The sequence below is a fragment of the Eumetopias jubatus genome, unplaced genomic scaffold, assembly GCF_037043125.1.
Source record: "Eumetopias jubatus isolate StellerSeaLion01/CBP00866 unplaced genomic scaffold, mEumJub1_p1.0 scaffold_2, whole genome shotgun sequence".
Classification (NCBI taxonomy): domain Eukaryota; kingdom Metazoa; phylum Chordata; class Mammalia; order Carnivora; family Otariidae; genus Eumetopias; species Eumetopias jubatus.
The window spans coordinates 138,142,924-138,162,927 of record NW_028274808.1 but is presented as its reverse complement, the minus strand read 5'-3'; the positions used below and the strand labels follow the sequence as shown (position 1 = coordinate 138,162,927).

At 37.6% G+C, this 20,004-nt stretch overlaps 1 protein-coding gene across 2 annotated transcripts in view; it reads left to right on the top strand.

Annotated features, from left to right (window-relative positions):
- The window catches only part of CFAP299 (cilia and flagella associated protein 299), a 560,242-nt gene that overhangs the window by 20,906 nt on the left and 519,332 nt on the right, over positions 1–20,004 (top strand). For both annotated transcript variants that reach the window (XM_028124230.2, XM_088020519.1), the window contains exon 2: positions 6,174–6,304. In XM_028124230.2, coding sequence (XP_027980031.1) covers positions 6,174–6,304 — 131 coding nt within the window. The remainder of the gene's footprint in view (positions 1–6,173; positions 6,305–20,004) is intronic.

Here is a 20,004-nt window from a genome sequence, read left to right as displayed (position 1 = left end):
TGTTGAGGGGTGGTTGAGGGTACAGAGTCCAAATTATTGTCCATAACCCAAGCAAGATGCACCTGTGTTATAGGGACCTTAGGATTGTTGGCCTCTTGTTCTCCCAGCCTGTCTTCTGGGGGAGGGGCCTGCCGTGGTGTTACTCAGGCAGCGCTGTTTGGGCAGAGTTGCTCTGCCCCCTGTAGGTGGGGGGTTGGGCTCAGTGAAAACCGGTTTTTTGGGGCTTTTGTTCTCTGGCAGCTTTCCACATCTCTTCCAAGAGAACAGAAGAGACCGTTTCCAACCCTCTGCCTCAGAGCAGAGAGATCACAGTCTGTTCTTCAATGAGCTCTCCAGGCCACACTATCTCTGTTTCTGTCTGTGCTTCTATAAACTGCAGCGTCCTGGGTTGTGCGCTTCTCATCAGGGCTCCCAGTCCTCACCTTCAGGTCAGGGCCTGGGGGCGCATCCCTGCCCTTTGTGCTTCTAAAACCGCCAGTCACCCCCTGTTCATACCTGCGGCCCCTAAAGTCTTTTCCCTGCCGCTGTAGGTCTGTGAGTCTGTGCCCTGTCCCCAGCATGGGAGGCTGTCGCTCACTGGTGATGTAGGATCCCGACGGCTCCCTACCCCTTCTGTTTATCTTCAGATATGTGCCGGTGGAATCACGGCTCCCCGCTTCATACCTCAAAACCAACTGCCTGCGATATTCTGTTTGTAGAGATCCAGATCTATCTTACATCTCAGGCTGATTTCGTGGGTTCAGAGTGGTCTGGTAGCTATCCAGCTCAATTCTGGGGACCGGTTGGAATAGGGTCCCCTACTCCTCTGCCATCTTTTCAGTATCCTCTTCATTTTATTTTATCCAAATTAAAAAAATAATTTAGAGTGTCAAGAACTTACTTATAAGTCAGCTTGAACTTAGACTGCATTCCCAGGAGTGATTCCTAAAAGAAAATGGAGTAGTATCTTTAAAGTTCTGGAAAATTTTATTTTGAACCTAGAATTCTTTCCCTGGTTGTATTAGATATTTTCTGTTTGGTACTTGAGATCTACCTTCTGTCCTACCCCAGCTTACTCTCTGTCCCAAGAGGTTGATTTCTGTTGACTGCTTCAACTGGGCCCCCTTTCCCTTTCGCCAGTTGGGTTCATCCAATAAGAGACACCAGCAAGAAATTAGAAACCAAAAGGGAGAGGTTAAGTAGTTCGTCCCCTCCCCCAACCCCATTCCTTCCACACAGTGCTGTAGGTTAGCAATGGATATTTTGTTTCAAAAAGCCACAATTTAGGGTTGAGTCCTACAGCTGTTTCCCTGGGTTCTTTTAACTGCTCCCTCCTCTTACCTCATTTGGACTAGTGACTTTTAATAGCTTATTGCTGTAGCGAGCTGCAGGGTGCTTCATTATCTCTCTAGGATTTTTCTTAACCCTGACTATACCTTTGTTAATTAACTCAGCCACTCAATTTCCTTCACTTACTCCATTTAAGTGTGTCATCTGTTTCCTGCCTGGACTGACTAAAGTAGGTAATTTAGCATTCAAATGAGAGTGAAAAAGTCTTTTTGTTGGGGGGAAATCAGGGACTTCTAAAACCACCTACTGGTCTTTTCTGATTTTGCAACTTGAGCAAATTCTTTATATATTTTCCCAACATTAAATTTAAAAAGAAAAAAATATAATCTCTATAGTTGCAGAAAAAGCATAGGATAAAATTCTAAACTCATGTCATAACTTGATGAAGAGTATATAGCAATCACTTGTAAACTTTATAATCAGCAGTTAAACATTTGGAAAGTTTAGCACTGGAATAGAAACATGATAAAAATGTTTGTGAGTACTCTTTAACTTTTTATTGGTAGTCTGACCACAGCAATGCTATGATGAAAGAAATATGTCATAAATACTTGGAAGAAGTCAGAATATTATTATACAGGCAGTATGATTATCTGCCATGAGAATACAAGAAAATTAGACTGGAATCCTTTTAGAACAAATCAGTGAGTTTAGTTGAAGAAATTTAAGATTGAACTACAATAATAACTCTTTTCCAGCAATATACAACATAATAACAAAAGACATAAAAGCTACAGGAGCCTCAGTAGCCTGTCCGCAACATCAAGTGTTCTAGTGGCCATAGACCCACCCACCCTTCCTCCCCTCCCTCCCTCCCTCCTCCCCTTCCCCTTCCTTCCTTCTTTCCCTCCTCCTTTCTTTCTCTATCTCTCTCTCTTCTGATGAGAAATACCTCGGTGCTCCAGATCCTGGCTACCCCTTGTTCCAGACTCACCTGTTAGGGGTCTTGCTCATCCCACATAACACCAAATTCCAATCTTCGTCTACCCCTCACCATTATCCCACTAGAGGAATAGTGTGGGAGGCACTTTGCCCCAGGGGTACAGCCAGGCTGGGGGTGGGCATGAGCTCTGGCCCAGAGACTGGCGACAGTACAGTCCCAAATCTGTTTGGGGAGTGAATTGTACATGCCAGACCACAGATCTGTAGCCTTCCAGAAATCAGTATGACCCTGGGCAGTTTTGCGGGCTTCTGGGATGGAACCCTGGAGTCCCAGTCCAACTCTGCCGAGGTCCAAGACCACAGCAACTGGAAGGTACTGTTCCAATCCGCATCCTTGGGGCCAAACATCTCTCCCAGCAGCTGAGAGATGTCTAACGTCTGTCCCAGAAGAATAGTCATGTAGTCAGAATTAAGTCTTGTACAGACATTTGCTGCCCACTTGGGTGGCCTCTGCCTTGCCACATGTTTTATGGTTCATGTGTAGCAAGGAAGCCTCTTTAAGGGCGAGCCATCTCTGGGTTCTGCTCTGCATGATGCCTCTTTATAGTTAACCTGCTCTAAACCACTGGCCTCCAAACATCAATGACTCAGTCATATGAGGGAAGAAGCATTGAGAATTAATACAAGATTACTGCCTTATTTATATACTTGGATTCATGGCTAATCATCTATTTTTTACTAAGATGAACTGTTATCGTCAAAACCATAGAGTTTTATAGAAAATGATAATCTTTTTGCCCTTCCAAAAAATGTAAGTTGAATCCCAGGGAAGTAGGGAATAAAATATATTTGAAAAAATAATGGCTAATTTCCACGTTCTGTGAAAACTATAAATCTGTAGAGCCAAGGAGTACAGTGCATTCCCAGCAGAATAAACACAAAGAAACCAATCCAAGGAGTATCTTAAAATTGCTGAAAACCAATGATAAAAAAAATCTTGAATCTAAAATGAAAGGACACATTATGTAAAATAAAACAGATGGAAAAGACTAACCACCTCTCAGAGGTAATATGAGGCATGGGGCAATGGGGTAACATCTTTAAAGTGTTGAAAGGTTAAAAGTCAATCTGGAGCACTAACCCAGCAAAAATACCTTTCAAAAATTAAGGTGAAATCCATTTTTTTAAGTCAAACAAAAGGCAAGATAATTAGTTGTTGGCAGACCTACACCACAAGAAATGTGAAAGTTTTTTAGGTAGAAGGAAAATCATATCAGCGGGAAACATGGATCTACGCAAAGGAATAAAGCATCAGAAGTGCTAAATATGTGAATAAGTAAAAATATTTTGTTTCTCAGGTTTCTTTAAGGATAATTTCTTTAAAGATAATTGACCCTTTAAAGTGGACAGATGACTTCTGATTCTATTAGTGGTAATGGTTGGTGAGGCGACCAACTTCAGCTTTCTACTTATTTTCTCAGTAGATCTTGCTATTTGTTGCAATATACATTAGTGTAGATGAGTGCAGAGCTATCCAGATTATTTTGTGTGGCCCAGGAAAGGCACACGGAAATGCACCATTCATTCCATATATGGAATTAATACAGCAACTTTTTTTAATGGCTTTCATTATATCAAATACTGTGTTGACTACAAGTCATTTACATTCTTCTAGAAAAACCCCACAGTCTCAGAGTTTAGCTGAGAGTTCTTCCCATATGCTCACTTTTAACAATGTATTTATGAAAACTTACACTCAAATCATCTCTCTTTTGTAAATCAAATCCAAAATCTTCATTGTTTTTTCTATTAAATATTAATTCCACTAGGTGGAGGCATTTGCTTAGTTTTGTGCTTCTCACTAAAGAGCCTAGAATAACCCGTGTAATAAGCAGGGAAATGAGCCAGAAAAAAGGCACATAGCCCTCCCAAGCCCTGGTGCTTTGCACTCTATTAGCTTGGCAAATGCATCCCCATTGCTACACAGAGTTCTGTACAGTTGACCCTTGAACAACAAGGGGATTAGGGGCACCGATGATCTCCAAGCAGTTGAAAATCTGTGGAGAAATTTTGAGTCCCCCAGGACTTAATTACCAATAGCCTACTGTTGACCAGAGGTCCTACTGAGAACATAAAACAGTGGAAAAGATAACATAAAACATATTTTGTATGTCATGTGTATTATATGCTGTATTCTTACAAGTAAGCTAGAGAAAAGATAATGTTAAGAACATCATAAGGCGGGGCGCCTGGGTGGGGGTTAACCGTCTGCCTTCAGCTCAGGTCATGATCCTGGGGTCCTGGGATGGAGCCCACTCACCGGGGAATCTGCTTCTCCCTCGCACTCTGCCCCTCCCCCGCTCATGCGGGTGTGCTCACGAGCTCGCTCTCTCTTTCAAATAAATAAATAAAATCTTAAAAAAAAACATCAGAAGGAAGAGAAAATACACTTACAGTCCTGGACTGTGTTTTATCTAAAGTAAGTGTACATCAGCTCTTTACAAGACGAATCGTCTGTCAGTACCTACATCAATATTGTCTTATAGGATACAGATTGCTGTAGGTGTTATATGTATTACTAATATCAGAATGAGAAATGAAAAGATGGTGTACAATCTGTAAGTGTTGATGAATTTTAACATTTTATAATAGATTTATGTATCTTTTAGGGTAGTAAATGATAAAATAGACTAGTGTCTACATATATTTTATGCATTTATGACACAAGTAACTTTTTCTTAATTCTTTAACTATTTCTAGGCTCCACAATTAATTTGTGAGTTTTTTTTTCAATTTGTTGCAAATCTCTATAAAGAATTTTCCGGTATATTTATTGAGAAAAAAATGTGTGTAAGTGAACCTGCAACAGTTCAAACCCTTGTTGTTTGAGGGTCAACTGTATTTACTTTTAATTTTTAGCAAAGGAAAGTAGCAAGTTTCTAGGCTGATAATGTCTAAATGTTTTCTTTCCATTGGTTTGAATTTTAAACTAGCCTCTAGGGGCTGAATTGATTATTAACCAGGCATCTTACATTTTCTCATTTAATTCTGTCAGATGGTTCTTGCATTCCACAGTGATGTATTAAGTAAGTGTCTGTAACAATAAAATGTATGCTGTTTTCACTGTCTTTCAGATATTTCATATTTAACCCAGATGATAATATAAGGAACATTATTAATATATACATATTTTTATGTAACACTTTAGTCCTCCTATCAGTAACTTCATATAAAACAACACCTCTTCAGATTATGGGGAAGCAGTATTCTTTTTTGAATATGCTATGCAAGCGACACAAATGTGTGAGACATTTCCTAAAGTAGCTGAAATATAAAAGGGCTAAAGAGTTGTGGGGAAATTTTTTTTAGCTTGAAGCTTTTTTGTTGTCATCTTTCTGGGTTTCTACTTTGCTGTCTTTATTGGTACCAACATTATATGGAAACAATATCTTTCCCGTTAAATAGGAAATGCATCTGCTATTTATTTTGTATTTGAAGTTTTAATGCTCTGTGTCATCAGTTCATTGACTTCAAGGAAGTAAGTCTCTGAAATGTTGCACTGTATGGGAGCAACCCAATTGTGTTTTTGTGCAATTGGTTTTTAAAAGTCTTTCTTGTATGAGTACTATTGTCTCAGCTTATTGTTTTAAAGATATTCTATTAATTATCTACAGCTGCTCTCATAAATGGATTAAAAACAACAGACTTTTGTCCTTTAATCCCTTAGAGAAAAGTTAGTGACTGATGTTTCCTTTTTTTTCTTTATTGTACATCTGTGGGAAAGGGGTGATAAATCCGGTGTTTATGAAAGTATTGTTAGAAAGAAGTCTAAGTTTTCATATCTCATATGTCTCATTTTTAAAAAATAAGTTTGAGTTTCATTTAAAAGTTATTCAGTATACAGCCAATAAAATAAGGTGTCTAATTCGTGTGCAAATCGTAAAGTTTATTTTTCTCTTTAGGATGAAGGCCTGGCCCGCCAGTTGGTGGAGCTAGGCTACCGAGGGACTGGAGAGGTGGTTAAAAGGGAAGATTTTGAAGCAAGGAAGGCAGCGCTAGAGATTGCAAGGCTGGCTGAAAGAACTCAGAAAAAGTAAGTGTCTGTGTTCCACATCTCGATTTTATATCATGTTATGGAGTCTCTGGGAAAGTCCAATTTCACTGGCATTGTTGTAATTTGGAAACATTGGCTGGAGCAGGTAGAACTTGGAATATCCAAAGCGTGTGTTCTTTAGATCAGGACCTGGAGGAACTGTGATATGTTTGCAAGAAACCCCGTGCAATTTGGAGCTACTAATTTAAAAAACAAATACCAAAGTACGGTCATTGGACTAATAAAGTCTTATTAAAAAGTAAGTCAATGTTATTGGCTTTATGTATTTATATACTAAAAATATAAGTGACTTTTGCTTTAGAATTCTTTGTAGTTTTGAGACCTATAAATCTTTGACATCATTTATGTACTTAGGTTTTTGAAAACATTGATACCTTCAACTTTATTAACAGTCACTGGCTTTTGTTAATGTGACTAATATAGGGTTACATGAAATAGGAATCTAATCAAATATATTATAAAAGAGATGTACACCTATAGTGAACTGTATGAACTGATAAGCCAATATGAAAATGGGACAAAGCAATTATCTATTTACTTTTTTAAAAATGAATGCTAAAGTTATACATGTTGGAGAAGACAATTACTTAGAAATTGGAATATTATTCTTAGATATAATTTTAAAAACTACCCCATAATTATGGGTAGAAATCTCCTATGTATTTATCATAACAAATAACGTTTGGTAGTGGAATGTGAATTGGTTCCAGGAGTGTGCAATTTTAATTGATTGTTCTAGTGGTTATTGTGTTTCATTACTCTGGAATTTTGGAATTTAATATACTGACATTTGGTAATATATTAGTTATCTGATGCTGCCATAACACATTATTACAAATTCAGTGGCTTAAAACAACATGAATGTATTTATTCATAGTTCTTTGGGTCAGAAGTCAAGAGGACAGTGGCTCAGCTGGGTCCTCTGCTCACTATATCACAAGGTTGAAATCCTGGTGTTGGCTGGACTGAGTCCTGATCTGGAGGCTTTGAGGATGAATCTGCTACCACACTTATTCAGGTTGCTGGCCAGATTCAGTTTCTTTTGATTATGGAACTGAGGTCCCCATTTTCTTGTCTCCTGTCATTTTGGGGGCTGGGCTGTGGGTCCTACAGGTTGCCCACATTTGTCCTCATGCTTTCCATATCGTCCCCTTCCAGCAAGAGTAGTTCAAAATTCTCTCACCCTTCACATTTCTGACTTTTCCTTCTGCAACATCTTTCCTGATTCCAGCCAGAGAAAGATCGCTCCTTTTAAGGGCTCATGTGGTCACACTGAATCCATCTAGATTATTCCGATCATCTCCTTATTTTAGGGTCTATAACCTTCATTACATCTGCAAAGTCCCTTTTTCCATGTAATGTAACATGTTTGTAGGTTCCAGGAATTAGGGCATGGGCATCCTTGGGGTAGGCATTCTGCTTACCGCAGGTCATTTATATAAAAGTTTGAGAATTTATTCAACATAGTTACACATGACTTCTATTCTTAAAAAAATGAAACGATGCAAAGTATATGTGTACAATGTGATGTGTCTTATATAAAATATCAGGGGAGTCTTCTCTTTCCGTATCAGTAAATGCTTATCAACGGAAGTGGAGAGATTTTTGTGAGATTTTACGGGGAATTAATGTATATTCATATTTTCTTAGAGATGTGTCCCTATTTCATATCAAGAGAAGTTGGTCATGTTTAAAGTGTAAGTGCACATGTCCCCTTTGTATTTGAGGATCAAAGTGAGTATTTACTCTATGCAATAATCTCTTTAACTGGCCAGAGCTGGAAATCATCAGGCTACTTAAGTACCAATCATGGGAGGCTAATCCCCACCCAGAGCTGCTAGAATTGGAAGGCCCTTTCATCTGCAGAGCTTCTCTGGCTGCCTTAGTAATGGGATGGGCCCCATATGTTGCCTCTGGCCCCATGTGGGAGTCACTTTGCTCCCTAAATATACATGAATATCTGCCTGTCTGCTAATTGGTGCCAATTTGGAAACACTTGATTCTACCATCAGATTATATTATATTAACTTCTCTAATGTGCAGGTGAGCAGTCCTGAGTAGATCCCAATTCTCCAGTTTGGTGATCATAGATCACCCATCTCATGACGTGCTGGTACCTAAGAGTATGTTATTTACTTAGATTAGTTTCAGAGGGAAAGGAGTCTGGAGAGAAGAAAGTTAAAGGTATTGGGAGGGAGCATTGTGATGAAGTGGTATTTTGATAAGTATCTCTCCAAAAGAAGGCATAAGGTGGAAAAAAATTGTTGGGCTTTTAATTTAGTCATTCACTTTACAAATACTCATACACAACCATACTGCATTAGGCACTGTTGCTAAATGCTGGTGATATGGTAGAACATAAGATAGTCCCTGCCCTCAAGAAATTTGAGGGCTAGATAAATGAAAGACAGTTACATTGCTGGTGTGAATATAAAATAGAAAACAGTTCAGCAGTTCTTCAAAGAGTTGAGCACAGGGTTCCCATATGACCCAGCAATTCCATTCCTAGGCATATATCCAAGAGAATTGAAAACATAGGTCCACTTAAAAACTTGTTCACCAGTGTTCATTGCAGCATTATTCATAGTAACCGTAAAGTGGAAATAATCCAAATGTCCATCATGTGATGAATGGGTAAAAAAATGTGGTATATAGACACCATGGAATATGATTCAGCCATAAAAAGGAGAGTACATATTGTTACATGCTACAACATAGATAAACCTTGACAGCATTAGGCTAAGTGAAAGAAGCCAGACAAAAGGACTACATATTGTATAATTCTGTTTATATAAAATGTCCAAAATAGGTAAATGCATAGAGACAGAAAGTGGACTTGTGGTTGCCACAGGCTGGAAGGAATGGTGACTGGAGAATGACTGCTAATGGGTATGGGGCTTCTCTTTGGGGTGTTGAAATATTCCAGACTTAGATATTAGAGAGGATTGTGCAACTTGTAAATATACTAAAACATTGAATTATACACCTTAAAAGTTGGAATTTTATGGTATGTGAATTATAGCTCAATAAAAACAGTTACAACAGAAAAGAACACATTCTGTCGTAGTTGCTGTAGTGACACCCTGAAGTCAAGATTTAGGGAATGTGAAGAACAGGGAAAGCTCTTCTTAAGGCATGGCTGCTAAAATGGCTCTCAAAGGATAAATAAGGGTTAATCAGGCAAAGAAGGATGTGAAGATGGACACATCCATTTTGCCTCAATTCTGTGACAAACTCCCCTCCTTCATAAATCATCCTCTCTACCTCTTTGTCTTAATTTATTCCTGTACCCTTGCTAAGACTTTTTCCCCTAAAGCTGTGCCACTTACTTCCACATTTTCTGGGGTGGTGGTGGTGGTGGTAGTGGTGGGTGGGCTCTGCATTTTCCTAGGTCCCGTAACCTTTGCTTCAAAACCATGTCTGCTTTATTATCACGTAGACATAATCTCTCACCCGTCCTGAACTGAGGTTCATGGCGGCTGGTATAGTAACCATAAGGCAGAGGCTTTAAATGTTGGGAAGAAGGAAGGGGTATAGTTTAGCTGGTGAACTTTTTGTCAAGACAGAATGTTCTTCTCTCCAGGGTCTGGCCAAGGTACTTTAATGAAGAATCGCCATCATAAGTTCCAGAGAACTTCCATTTGCAGTGAGAAATTCTGTTTATTTCCACAGGTGATGGAGAGAAGGACCTTAACTATTTGTGACACAGGTTGAATATTGGGTTCTTAAGGTGTATTAATATTAGTTTAAGGCACTATTATTTCCATTCCTTTCAGCAAGCTAATGTCTATGACATGCTTTTTTTCTTTTTTTTTTTAGATTTATCCATTTATCTTAGAATGAATGGGAGCAGGGGGCGGGGGAGGAACAGAGGGAGAGCGACAAGGAGACTCTGTGCTGAGCATGGAGCCTGATGTGGGTCTTGATCCCAGAGAGTCCAAGATCATGACCTGAGCCTAAATCAAGAGTTGGATATTCAACCAACTGAGCCACTCAGGTGCCCTGACAGGCTCTTTTATATTCACCCTGGCCTGCAGAGGAGAGCCACTGAATTTCTTTCTTAGTGATTTTGGTTCTATTCTGACCAGTGTATTTCTGATGGCCTTGGTGACTAGGTATTCTCTGGGTCCTTCCATGGACCATAATCCTTTGGTGTCCATTCTAGCCTGCCCAATTTTCTGAGCCTTTAATCCCTTCCTCAAAATTCTCTCTCTGCAATTTAGGCATTTCAACTCTAGTCATTGTGGGTCATTGTTTCTGGTTTCTTGGAGCAACCTTAGCAGTGGGTTAGCACCATCTTCTGGGGTCCTTACCAAAATGCTACATCTTGTGTTCTGAGAGGGTGCAGCAAGTCAACAAATGGGATATATTCAGTCTTATTTCTGGCTTTCCTGGTCTAGATTTATCTCCCAGTCCTGCTTATATGTGCTATCTAGGTCTAGCAGCTTCTTTGGGGTAATGTCCCTTTCCTCTCTTATCAGACCCTAACATGTCCTTGGCTGTGACTTAACTTGTTTATAGGCCTGAGGGTCAGAAATAGAATTGGGGACATCTCCTGAGGTAGACACATGTTGTCTTGTGGGAGAAAGATCTCTGTATTTTCCTTCTGTTTTGCTGCTGGTGGTGGTGAGAGTTTGAGATCACTTCTTCATGCTCAGAAGATTCAGAAAAGGTCTGGGGAGGTCCGAATCTTCGGGACCATCTACTCAGTTGTGTGTCGGGATGCTGGGTTTTCTTAATCAGAATTCTGATTTTGCTGTAACAGACCTGCCCCTGCTGACCGTCCGAGTGTCTTTGGACTTTAGCCACTGAGACTCGCAAATCCTGTGCTGGATTCATCTTGTGCTTGACCATTGCTAGCTTTGTAAGCTAGCAAAGAAACTGTTTTTGTGTTTTTTTTTTTTTTTTTTAATTTGGTTACAGTTGTTGGGTTACTTGACCTCAGCTTTGCATTATCAACCTTTAGGGCATCAGTGCAATTTAGCACAACTATTTATGCAATTGCATTGTTATTACATTGTATCATTCCCCATACATTTCAAATGCCTGAATCATCCCCATTGGCTAGGGCATTCCACTTTAATTGTATAGGATCTGGGGTTTTCCACATGTGAATGAATGTTTTAACAGTTGGATCACTACCTTGTGCTGGGGTTGTCTACACACCACTTACCTCAAGGCTGTGGACCTCATTACTAAAGGGCTCATGGTGAGAGATATAGTCCTCAAAGCCCATTTTACTGCTTGCTTTTTCAGATTATTCCAGGGACAGTCTGTCACAGACTGGCCTTTCTAGGAAGCAGGCACAAAGATGGAATTAATTCAAAAGGTTAACTGGAAAGTAAAAAACATGAAAAGAAAAGGGTGGAAGCAAAATTAGACAGGGACGGGTGTCAGACCTTGATGCTCACCTGGCAAAGTCTCTGTCAGGTCAGTGGAGTGTTTGCAAAGCAGATTATCTGTTAAAGGGATCTCACATTTGGTGGAGATTATTTGATCTTAGAACCGTTGTCTTGCTTAGTGATTTGCGGAGGCCATCCTGAGAACAGCATGACATCTGCTCATTTGTTGAGGCTGACCAAGAAAATTAACTGGAAGCAATTACCTAACCATATCTCTTGAAGCCAGGCAGCAAGTCCTTTATTTATAATTCATTTTTGAAAATCAGATTATCGATATTTTTAAATTGTTTAATTTGGTGAGTTGTGACAAATATACATAGTAGTGAGATGCTTGCCACAATCAGGATGCTAATATCTTTATAAGTCCAAAAAGTTTCCTCATACCCCTTTATATTTATGCCCTCCTTCCATTTCCTGACAACCACTCATCTAGTTTCTGACCCTAGAGTTTTGCCTTTTCCAGAATGTCTTATCAATAGAATCATATATAGCTGTTCTTTCACTAAGGCTTTTGAGATCATGACGTTGCGTGTATGTTTGTTCTTGTTTATTTCTGAGTAATATTCTATTTTATGGATGGACAATAATTTGTGTATTCATGCATTCTCCAGTTGATGGATATTTTTTTTTCTTGTAATGTATTTTCTTCATTTTGTATCAGGGTAATTTTGGTCCCATAAAATGTCTTGGGAAGTTTTACTTGTTCTTTCAAATATTCTGGAAATTATGTGTAGAGTTGATATTATTTCTTCCTTAACTGTTTGGTAGCAGTTACCAATGAAACCTAGTCCTGACATTTTCTTTGTGAGAAGGCTTTTAACTACAAATTTAATTTCTTGTAGATAATAGGGAAGTTCAGGTTACATATTTCTTTTGGAATAAGATTTTGTAGTTTGTATCTTTCAGATAATTTTTTCATTACGTTTGTCTATCCGATATATAGGCACAAAAATTTTGTATTACTGTGTTAAGTCATTTTAATATATGTAGAATCTGTAGGGATGTTTTCTCTTTCATTCCTCATATTAGTAATTTGATCCTGATTTAACTATATGGGAGTTTACTAATATTTTCAAAGAACTAGCTTTTGAACTATAATGATTTTTCTCTAGTATTTTTCTGTTTTCTATTTCATTGGTTTCTGCTCTTTATCATTTCCCTCAGGTTGCACTGGGTTTAGTTTTTTTCTTTTTCTAGTGTCTTATGGTAGAATCTTAGATATTGATGTTAGACCTTTCTTTCTAATATGAACTTTAATGCTATCTATTTTCCTCTTGACACTGTTTTAGCTGCATTTCAACAATTTTGATGTTTGTTTTGATTTTCATTCAGTTCAAAAGATTTTAAAATTTCCTTTGTGATGCATGAGTTATTTTTGTTTGTTTGTTTTTGTTTTTTTAAAGATTTTATTTATTTATTCGAGAGAGAGAGAATGAGAGATAGAGAGCTCGAGAGGGAAGAGGGTTAGAGGGAGAAGCAGACTCCCTGCTGAGCAGGGAGCCCGATGTGGGACTCGATCCCGGGAGTCCAGGATCATGACCTGAGCCGAAGGCAGTCGCCCAACCAACTGAGCCACCCAGGCGCCCGCATGAGTTATTTTGAAGTTGCTGTTTAGCTTCCAAATATTATAGATTTTTGAAATATCTTTTTGATACTGATTTCTAGTTTAGTTCTGTTATGAAAGGAGAAAAATTCTGTATTATTTCATTCTTTTAGAATATATTGAGAAATATTTTTTGCCCCAGAATATGGATTATATCAGTGACTGTTCCAAGGACACTTGAAAACATTCCACTGTTGTAGGTGGAATGTTCTAAAAAAGTCAGGTCAAGTTGCTTGTGTTTTCAGGCTTTCTGTATTCTTACTGATTTTCTGTCTGCTTGCTCTGTCAATTAAAGATGACTGTTGGGGCACCTGGGTGGCTCGGTCAGTTAAGTGGCTGCCTTCGGCTCAGGTCATGAGCCCCACGTTGGGCTCTCTGCTCAGCAGTCTGGTTCTCCCTCTCCCTCTGCCTGCTGTTCTGCCTACTTGTGCTCTCTCTCTATCTCTCTGTCAAATAAATAAATAAAATCTGAAAAATAAAATAAAGATGAGTGTTGCCAACTCCAGCTATAATAATGGATTTTTCTGTGTACTTTTTCAGTTTCATCTATTTTTGCTATATGTATTTTGATGCATGCACTTTATGATTCCTATGTTTTCTTGACAGAAAAGTTAAGAATTGACTCCTGTATGGTTTTTTAAATATCCTCTTTATTTGTGGTAATAATTCTTTTTTCTGAAGTTTACTTCTTCTGATACTCACATAGTTACTTGAGTTTTTAAATAGTATTTGCATGGTATGTTTTTCTACTCTTTTACTTTTAACTTACCAACATTTATCTATTTAAGATGGATTTCTTATGGACAGTTTTGCCTTTTTTTATTCAGTCTTCAAGTACTGCCCTTAATTGGTATATTTGGATGATTTATGTTTTTGTAATTACATATATGATTTAAATCTACCATCTTGCTGTTTTCTGTGTGTCAAATTTTGCCTTTTCCTGACTTCCTTTAAATATAGTTTTTAAAAATCATTCCATTTTATCTTCATAGTTGACCTGTTTATCCTCTTTAAACTTTTTTTTTTTTTTAGTGATTGCTCTTTAAGAAATTAGTATAGGCTAAAGAATTTGTAATATTCAACTTTAGCTTCTAATAGTTTATATTCAAATAATATTACAACCCCTTCACGTAGTGTGTAAGAACTTTGCCCCAGTTCCTTTCATTTTTCCCATGTTTGTTCTATTTTTGTCATACATTTTTACTTATAAGTATGTTGCAAATTGTATAATACATTGTTAATATTTCATGTAAGATGCTGCTCTCTTTAAGTGATTCAAAATAAAATATATTCTTTTACATTTACCTTCATTTGATCATTTTTGGTACTTTTCATTTCCTTGTACAGATCAAAGTTTGAAAGTGTAGTTCTAACTCTATAACTTCTTTTAAGCTTTCTAATTGTGCATGTCTGCTAGCAGTCAATTTTCTTCACCTATCAGTTGTTGACAAAAATATTTTTCTTTGCTTTTGAAAGATTTTTTGCTGGATATAGAATTTAGTTTTCATATCCACCTTCAGCACATCAGCAATCCCTGCACATCTGTGCCTGGTAATTAGGTTGGGCTTTCTGTCTCCCAGCTCTTGCTCTTTTCCTAGCAGCAGTGCACCTGTGTCTGCCATATGACTATTAAGAATTTAATGTTTTATAGTTTGTTGACTTAGTTTTTGTTCTGATAGTTACCATTTTCTGCTTTATGAGCTTGATCAAGTGATCATCTTCAATGTTTTCATCTAGGAAGATGGATTGTTTCTATCCTTTAGATTGGTAGGGATCAAATACTATAAGTGATGCCTTCTTTATGCACATAAAGTACAGTTTAATTGTAGTATGTTATTAATTATAAGAGCAGTATCTTACAATTTCTCATTAAATTCCTATATCCACTTACATAAGCATAAATACTATCAGCTGAAATTCTTCTTAAATTCTTTTCATTTGTTTTTATGAGATAATCGGTTTTGTTCATGTTTATTAGAATTATAATTCTAAATAAATGCTTGTAAAGAACTTGTTATTGAGAGATCATTTCAAATGCACCATTTTCCTAATAAGATCTATGTACAAAAATACTGGATGGAGCTCTTCTCTCATGAAATTAAGGGTGTGACTAAATCAAAAGATTATTTCACATATACTCACTGAGACTGCAAATTATGTGGTAACAATAAATGCTCACTATCAATTGGATGGATATTTTTAAATCACTGAGACCTACATACTGACATTTTTCTCTCTTCCTCCCTCATCCTCTCTCCGTCTTTCACTCTTTTTTTTCCTTCTCTTTCGCTCTCTCTCTCTCTCCAACAAGCAGGTAATTACAGATATTATTGATCTTTTCAAGAAACATCATATCTCTGTCAACAAATGTATATTATTATTATTTTTTTTTTTGGTGACTACACATATGAACATATTCACAAGTGCAATTAATTTTAACTCAGGGAGTAGTAAATGGACCCATTGCTTAGATGAATTGGTTATTTTTGTATTTGACATATCGTCACCATTGCCACATTTAGTTACAGATCTTAGCCTGTTTGAGCATAAAATTAATCTAAATAGTCAGAGAGAAAACCATGTAGATAAAATGCAATATTGATGATAGATCAGTTAATCATAAATTAAAAAGCAAATACAATTTACATTTTTGAAAAAGTCATAGATTTTTTCTTCAGAGTATTATTTAAATTCTGGTTTTTGTTGTGTTGATTTAGCTATTGGTTTAAATTTTGTTAATTCATTCGTCATTCATAATCCCTTTGTAGGCAAATTTAAGGATCTCTTCTCAGATTGAATGGATTTGCTTGATCTCCACTGATGCCTTTAACAGCAATTTGGGATCTCTTGAAATGTTGCCTTCCTTTGACTTTTATTACCTTATATATAATTTATTTTATATTTTATTACCTTATATATTACCTTATATATAATATATATATATATATTAACCTACCATTTTTTTTCTGATTTGCTGTTGGCTGTATCTCTGCAGTCTCTGCTTCTTTCTTTTCAGCACCTTGGATCTCTCTCCATGGACAGTTCTTTGTTTTTTTCTCCTCACTTGTATTTCACTATTTTCATCTCAACCACTTTTAGGTTTTCAGTTGTCCTGAGTCAGATCTGCAGTCCTGATTTCTGTTCTGGGATTTTAGCTCCCTGTCTATTTTTTAATGTCAAGACAATAATGAAATACAAAAAAAAAAAAACCCTCCCATTATTATTCTCTTTCAGATCTGTTCCCCATACACAAATACCATTTTTTTTTTTTTAGTCTAGAGGCTTTATGTTTTAAATCTACTTGATGAGCATTTCTAAAAAACAATTAACAATGGATTCCTTTTGACTCTTGTTTATACTTGCTCCTACATTCATACATCTGCCCCTCCTTTTATACATTGCTAATCAGTTTTTCTTTAGGTTGACTTGGTTTACTGCAGTGTCTTGCCAGATTGCTCAATCTCAGTTTTCTTCACCCTCTACTACCGTGTTGCCAGATCCTGCTTCTGTGAAACAGCTTTCAAACATCTTCCTGTCAACACTACCCCTTTATGTTCCTTTATCTTTCCAGCAACTATCTATATCTGCATTCCTACAGAAGAATTTGAGGTTGTTTTGCAAGTGAAATATGAATCTCTTGGCAATAAGATTTTAAAAGGTGGAGAGAATAAAATATAAAGGTTGAAGAAATGCAGTGAAGCTGAGGTTGAGGTTAGTGCCTGAAATGTATGCCAGGTTTGGGAAGATTATCCAAAGGGGAAAACATTTACGTTATATAATTCCACCTGGACCAACCATTGACCAGAAGTGTAGATATTCCCGGTTCTAAGAGGTGTAGGGAAGGCAGAATTTTCCTTGATCCTCTTAGGCCCTTGGATGGGTCTGAAAATTAAACTGATAAACACAGATTAACAGGAGAAAAGATTACAAATTTATTTAATATGTTTTATGTGAACAGGAGCCTTCAAGAAGAAATAAAGACACAAAGAAGCAGACCGGAATATTTTACGCTAGGTTTGATGAAAAGTGGACAGTAGTGGGGGAATATGATAGATTAAAGAATATGAGGCAATTGTAGTAAACTGGGGGACACTTACAAGGCTTGTTTGTTAGGATTCTTTGTCTTCAGAGATGATGGTGCTCCTTTCCTTTGCATATGGGAAGGGCACATGAGGGTTTTATGATTACTTCAAGGAAGGAGCATGAGGAAGGAGGAGGAGTTCAGAGTGACCTTCCTGCTTCTGCTTAAAATATTCAGAATGCCAAGGTGCCATATTTTGGGGTAGTGTGTCCTGAGCCCCATCAGAGCTGAGGTTCTTTTACCCTCTAAGGAGTTACATGATGAGAACTTAGTATAAGAGCGAACCAGGTCACCATCAACATTTTATAATGATAATAATACCACATTTTACAGAATAAAGTAATTCATTCTTGCCCTATAGGATCAATGGGAATTTTTATCCTTTACACTTAAAATCCTACCAAATTGCATAATTTTATCTACCAAATATTATCTTTTATTATTTCTTATTAAGCAAATATGTTGAGCAATTATCTTAAATTAATATTAGCTGAAATGTTGCTGTTTGTATTTCTCTTCATCCAAATCGTTCTGTTTTTCCTAGTTTTCTTTCCCTCAGAATTCAGGATGACATAGATTTTCAAAAACTGACATTGCTCTTTTGCTGCTTTGGTTATCCACTTGGGTCTGATCTCGTGAGACGTTTGGTATAATGTAGTGGGAAATCTTAGAAAACTTTTTTTTTTTTAAAGATTTTATTTATTTATTTGAGAAAGAGAGAATGAGAGATAGAAAGCACGAGAGGGAGGAGGGTCAGAGGGAGAAGCAGACTCCCCGCTGAGCAGGGAGCCCGATGTGGGACTCGATCCCGGGACTCCAGGATCATGACCTGAGCCGAAGGCAGTTGCCCAACCAACTGAGCCACCCAGGTGCCCTAGAAAACTTTTCTTAATATGATTGGGTTATTAAGGCTCAAGAGACCTTGAATCCACTTGACTTCAACTTTTATTCAAAACGCCTTACCTGCTTAGTACTCTTTTCCTCCCAGGAATTGTTTTCTTCTTTCACATCTTCCCTTAGTGATTACTTATAATCTTCTTACCCCAGGTAAATGTAAACACACAGACACACACACACACACACACACACACACACACACACACACCCCAAGCACATCAATCTGTTCTAGGAATTCTTTTCTTCTTTCACATCTTCCCTTAGTGATTACTTATAATCTTCTTACCCCAGGTGTACACACACACACACACACACACACACACCAAGCACATCAATCTGTTCTACTACCTGCTTACTTATCTTTTCTACTAACCAGAAGATCAGGACAGTTAACTCTTAGAATATAAAAGGTGTCTGCTAGACATAGGGACATATATTCTATTTTTGTGGTGAGGATTATGCTGAGGATTAAAAGCAAAATTATTCTAGTTTCTATATTACTCATAAATATTTGAATGATGCTGATATTAGAAAACCAATCTTTATAAAAGAGTCTGGCATTCAACTAGCAATGTTTCATTCATAATCTATGAATAAAATTGTCAAGTGGTACTACTATTGGTGCCTCAGAACTCATTTTGTCTGCATTTTGAACCACTGTGATCCTCTGGGTGCTGGGGTAAGCTTAAAAGAAAGGCACTGGCTGTAGTACCAATTTGAAGTGATGAGAGGAAAAACACTTATCTAGTGATCAATCAGAACAAAATTTTCATACAAGATTTATGAGATGTGAGTAGATGGAGGGAAGGAAATTACTCAGAAAAATTAACACATGAAGCCAGAACACTGAAGGTATTTGTTTTGGAAAACAAAGTTGATGTCATGCCTGTCCCTTCCTTTTTAATTTAAGGACCCCAGGAACATAGAATTGAGTTGATTGTGCTCCTCATTCCATAGCATGCTATTGCCATGAATCCCTGCTATACTCCTCTTTAATGAAAAAAATTTTAAGTGTTTTCCTTCTTTATCCCCCATTTTCACTCACATTTCTCTTCCTCTTCACACATGTTGGGGAGGAAGAATTTAATTTACCCTTTGAAGTTCTTCTAGCTGAACTAAGAATCAAGCTGACATGAAACAACAGGGAAAAAATCAGATTTAACAGCATCTGGATAAGGAATCCACACAGACATGGAAATTCTAGACAGTGAGGCAACATATGCTTAAATGAGTTAAGGAAGGAGGTAGGGGTCTGAGTATTCAAAGGGGAGAAAGACCATTACAGGAAGGTGAACAGAGATGTTTGGAAAACAGAAGTTGTCCTATTATGCAGATAATTTTCTTAAAGAGCAATCTCTATTAATAGCTTTCTTCCTGGTAAAGTGGGCAGTTGAGTTAATGAGTTTCTTTCTGAGTCTGCTGGGTTGGATTGCTTTTAACTCAAAATGATGTTCATGCCAAAGTGGCCCCATCTTGGGGCAGTCTGCCTTGGTCCCTTTACACACCTCCCTAGAATATATATTTCCCTTGCTTTCTTCCTTTTGTATATTTATTTAAATATATGCTTTTTAGGGGCACCTGGGTGGCTCGGTCATTAAATGTCTGCCATTGGCTTGGGTCACGGTCCCAGGGTCCTGGGATAGAGCCCCGCATCAGGCCCCCTCCTCAGCAGGAAGCCTGCTTCTCCCTCTCCCAC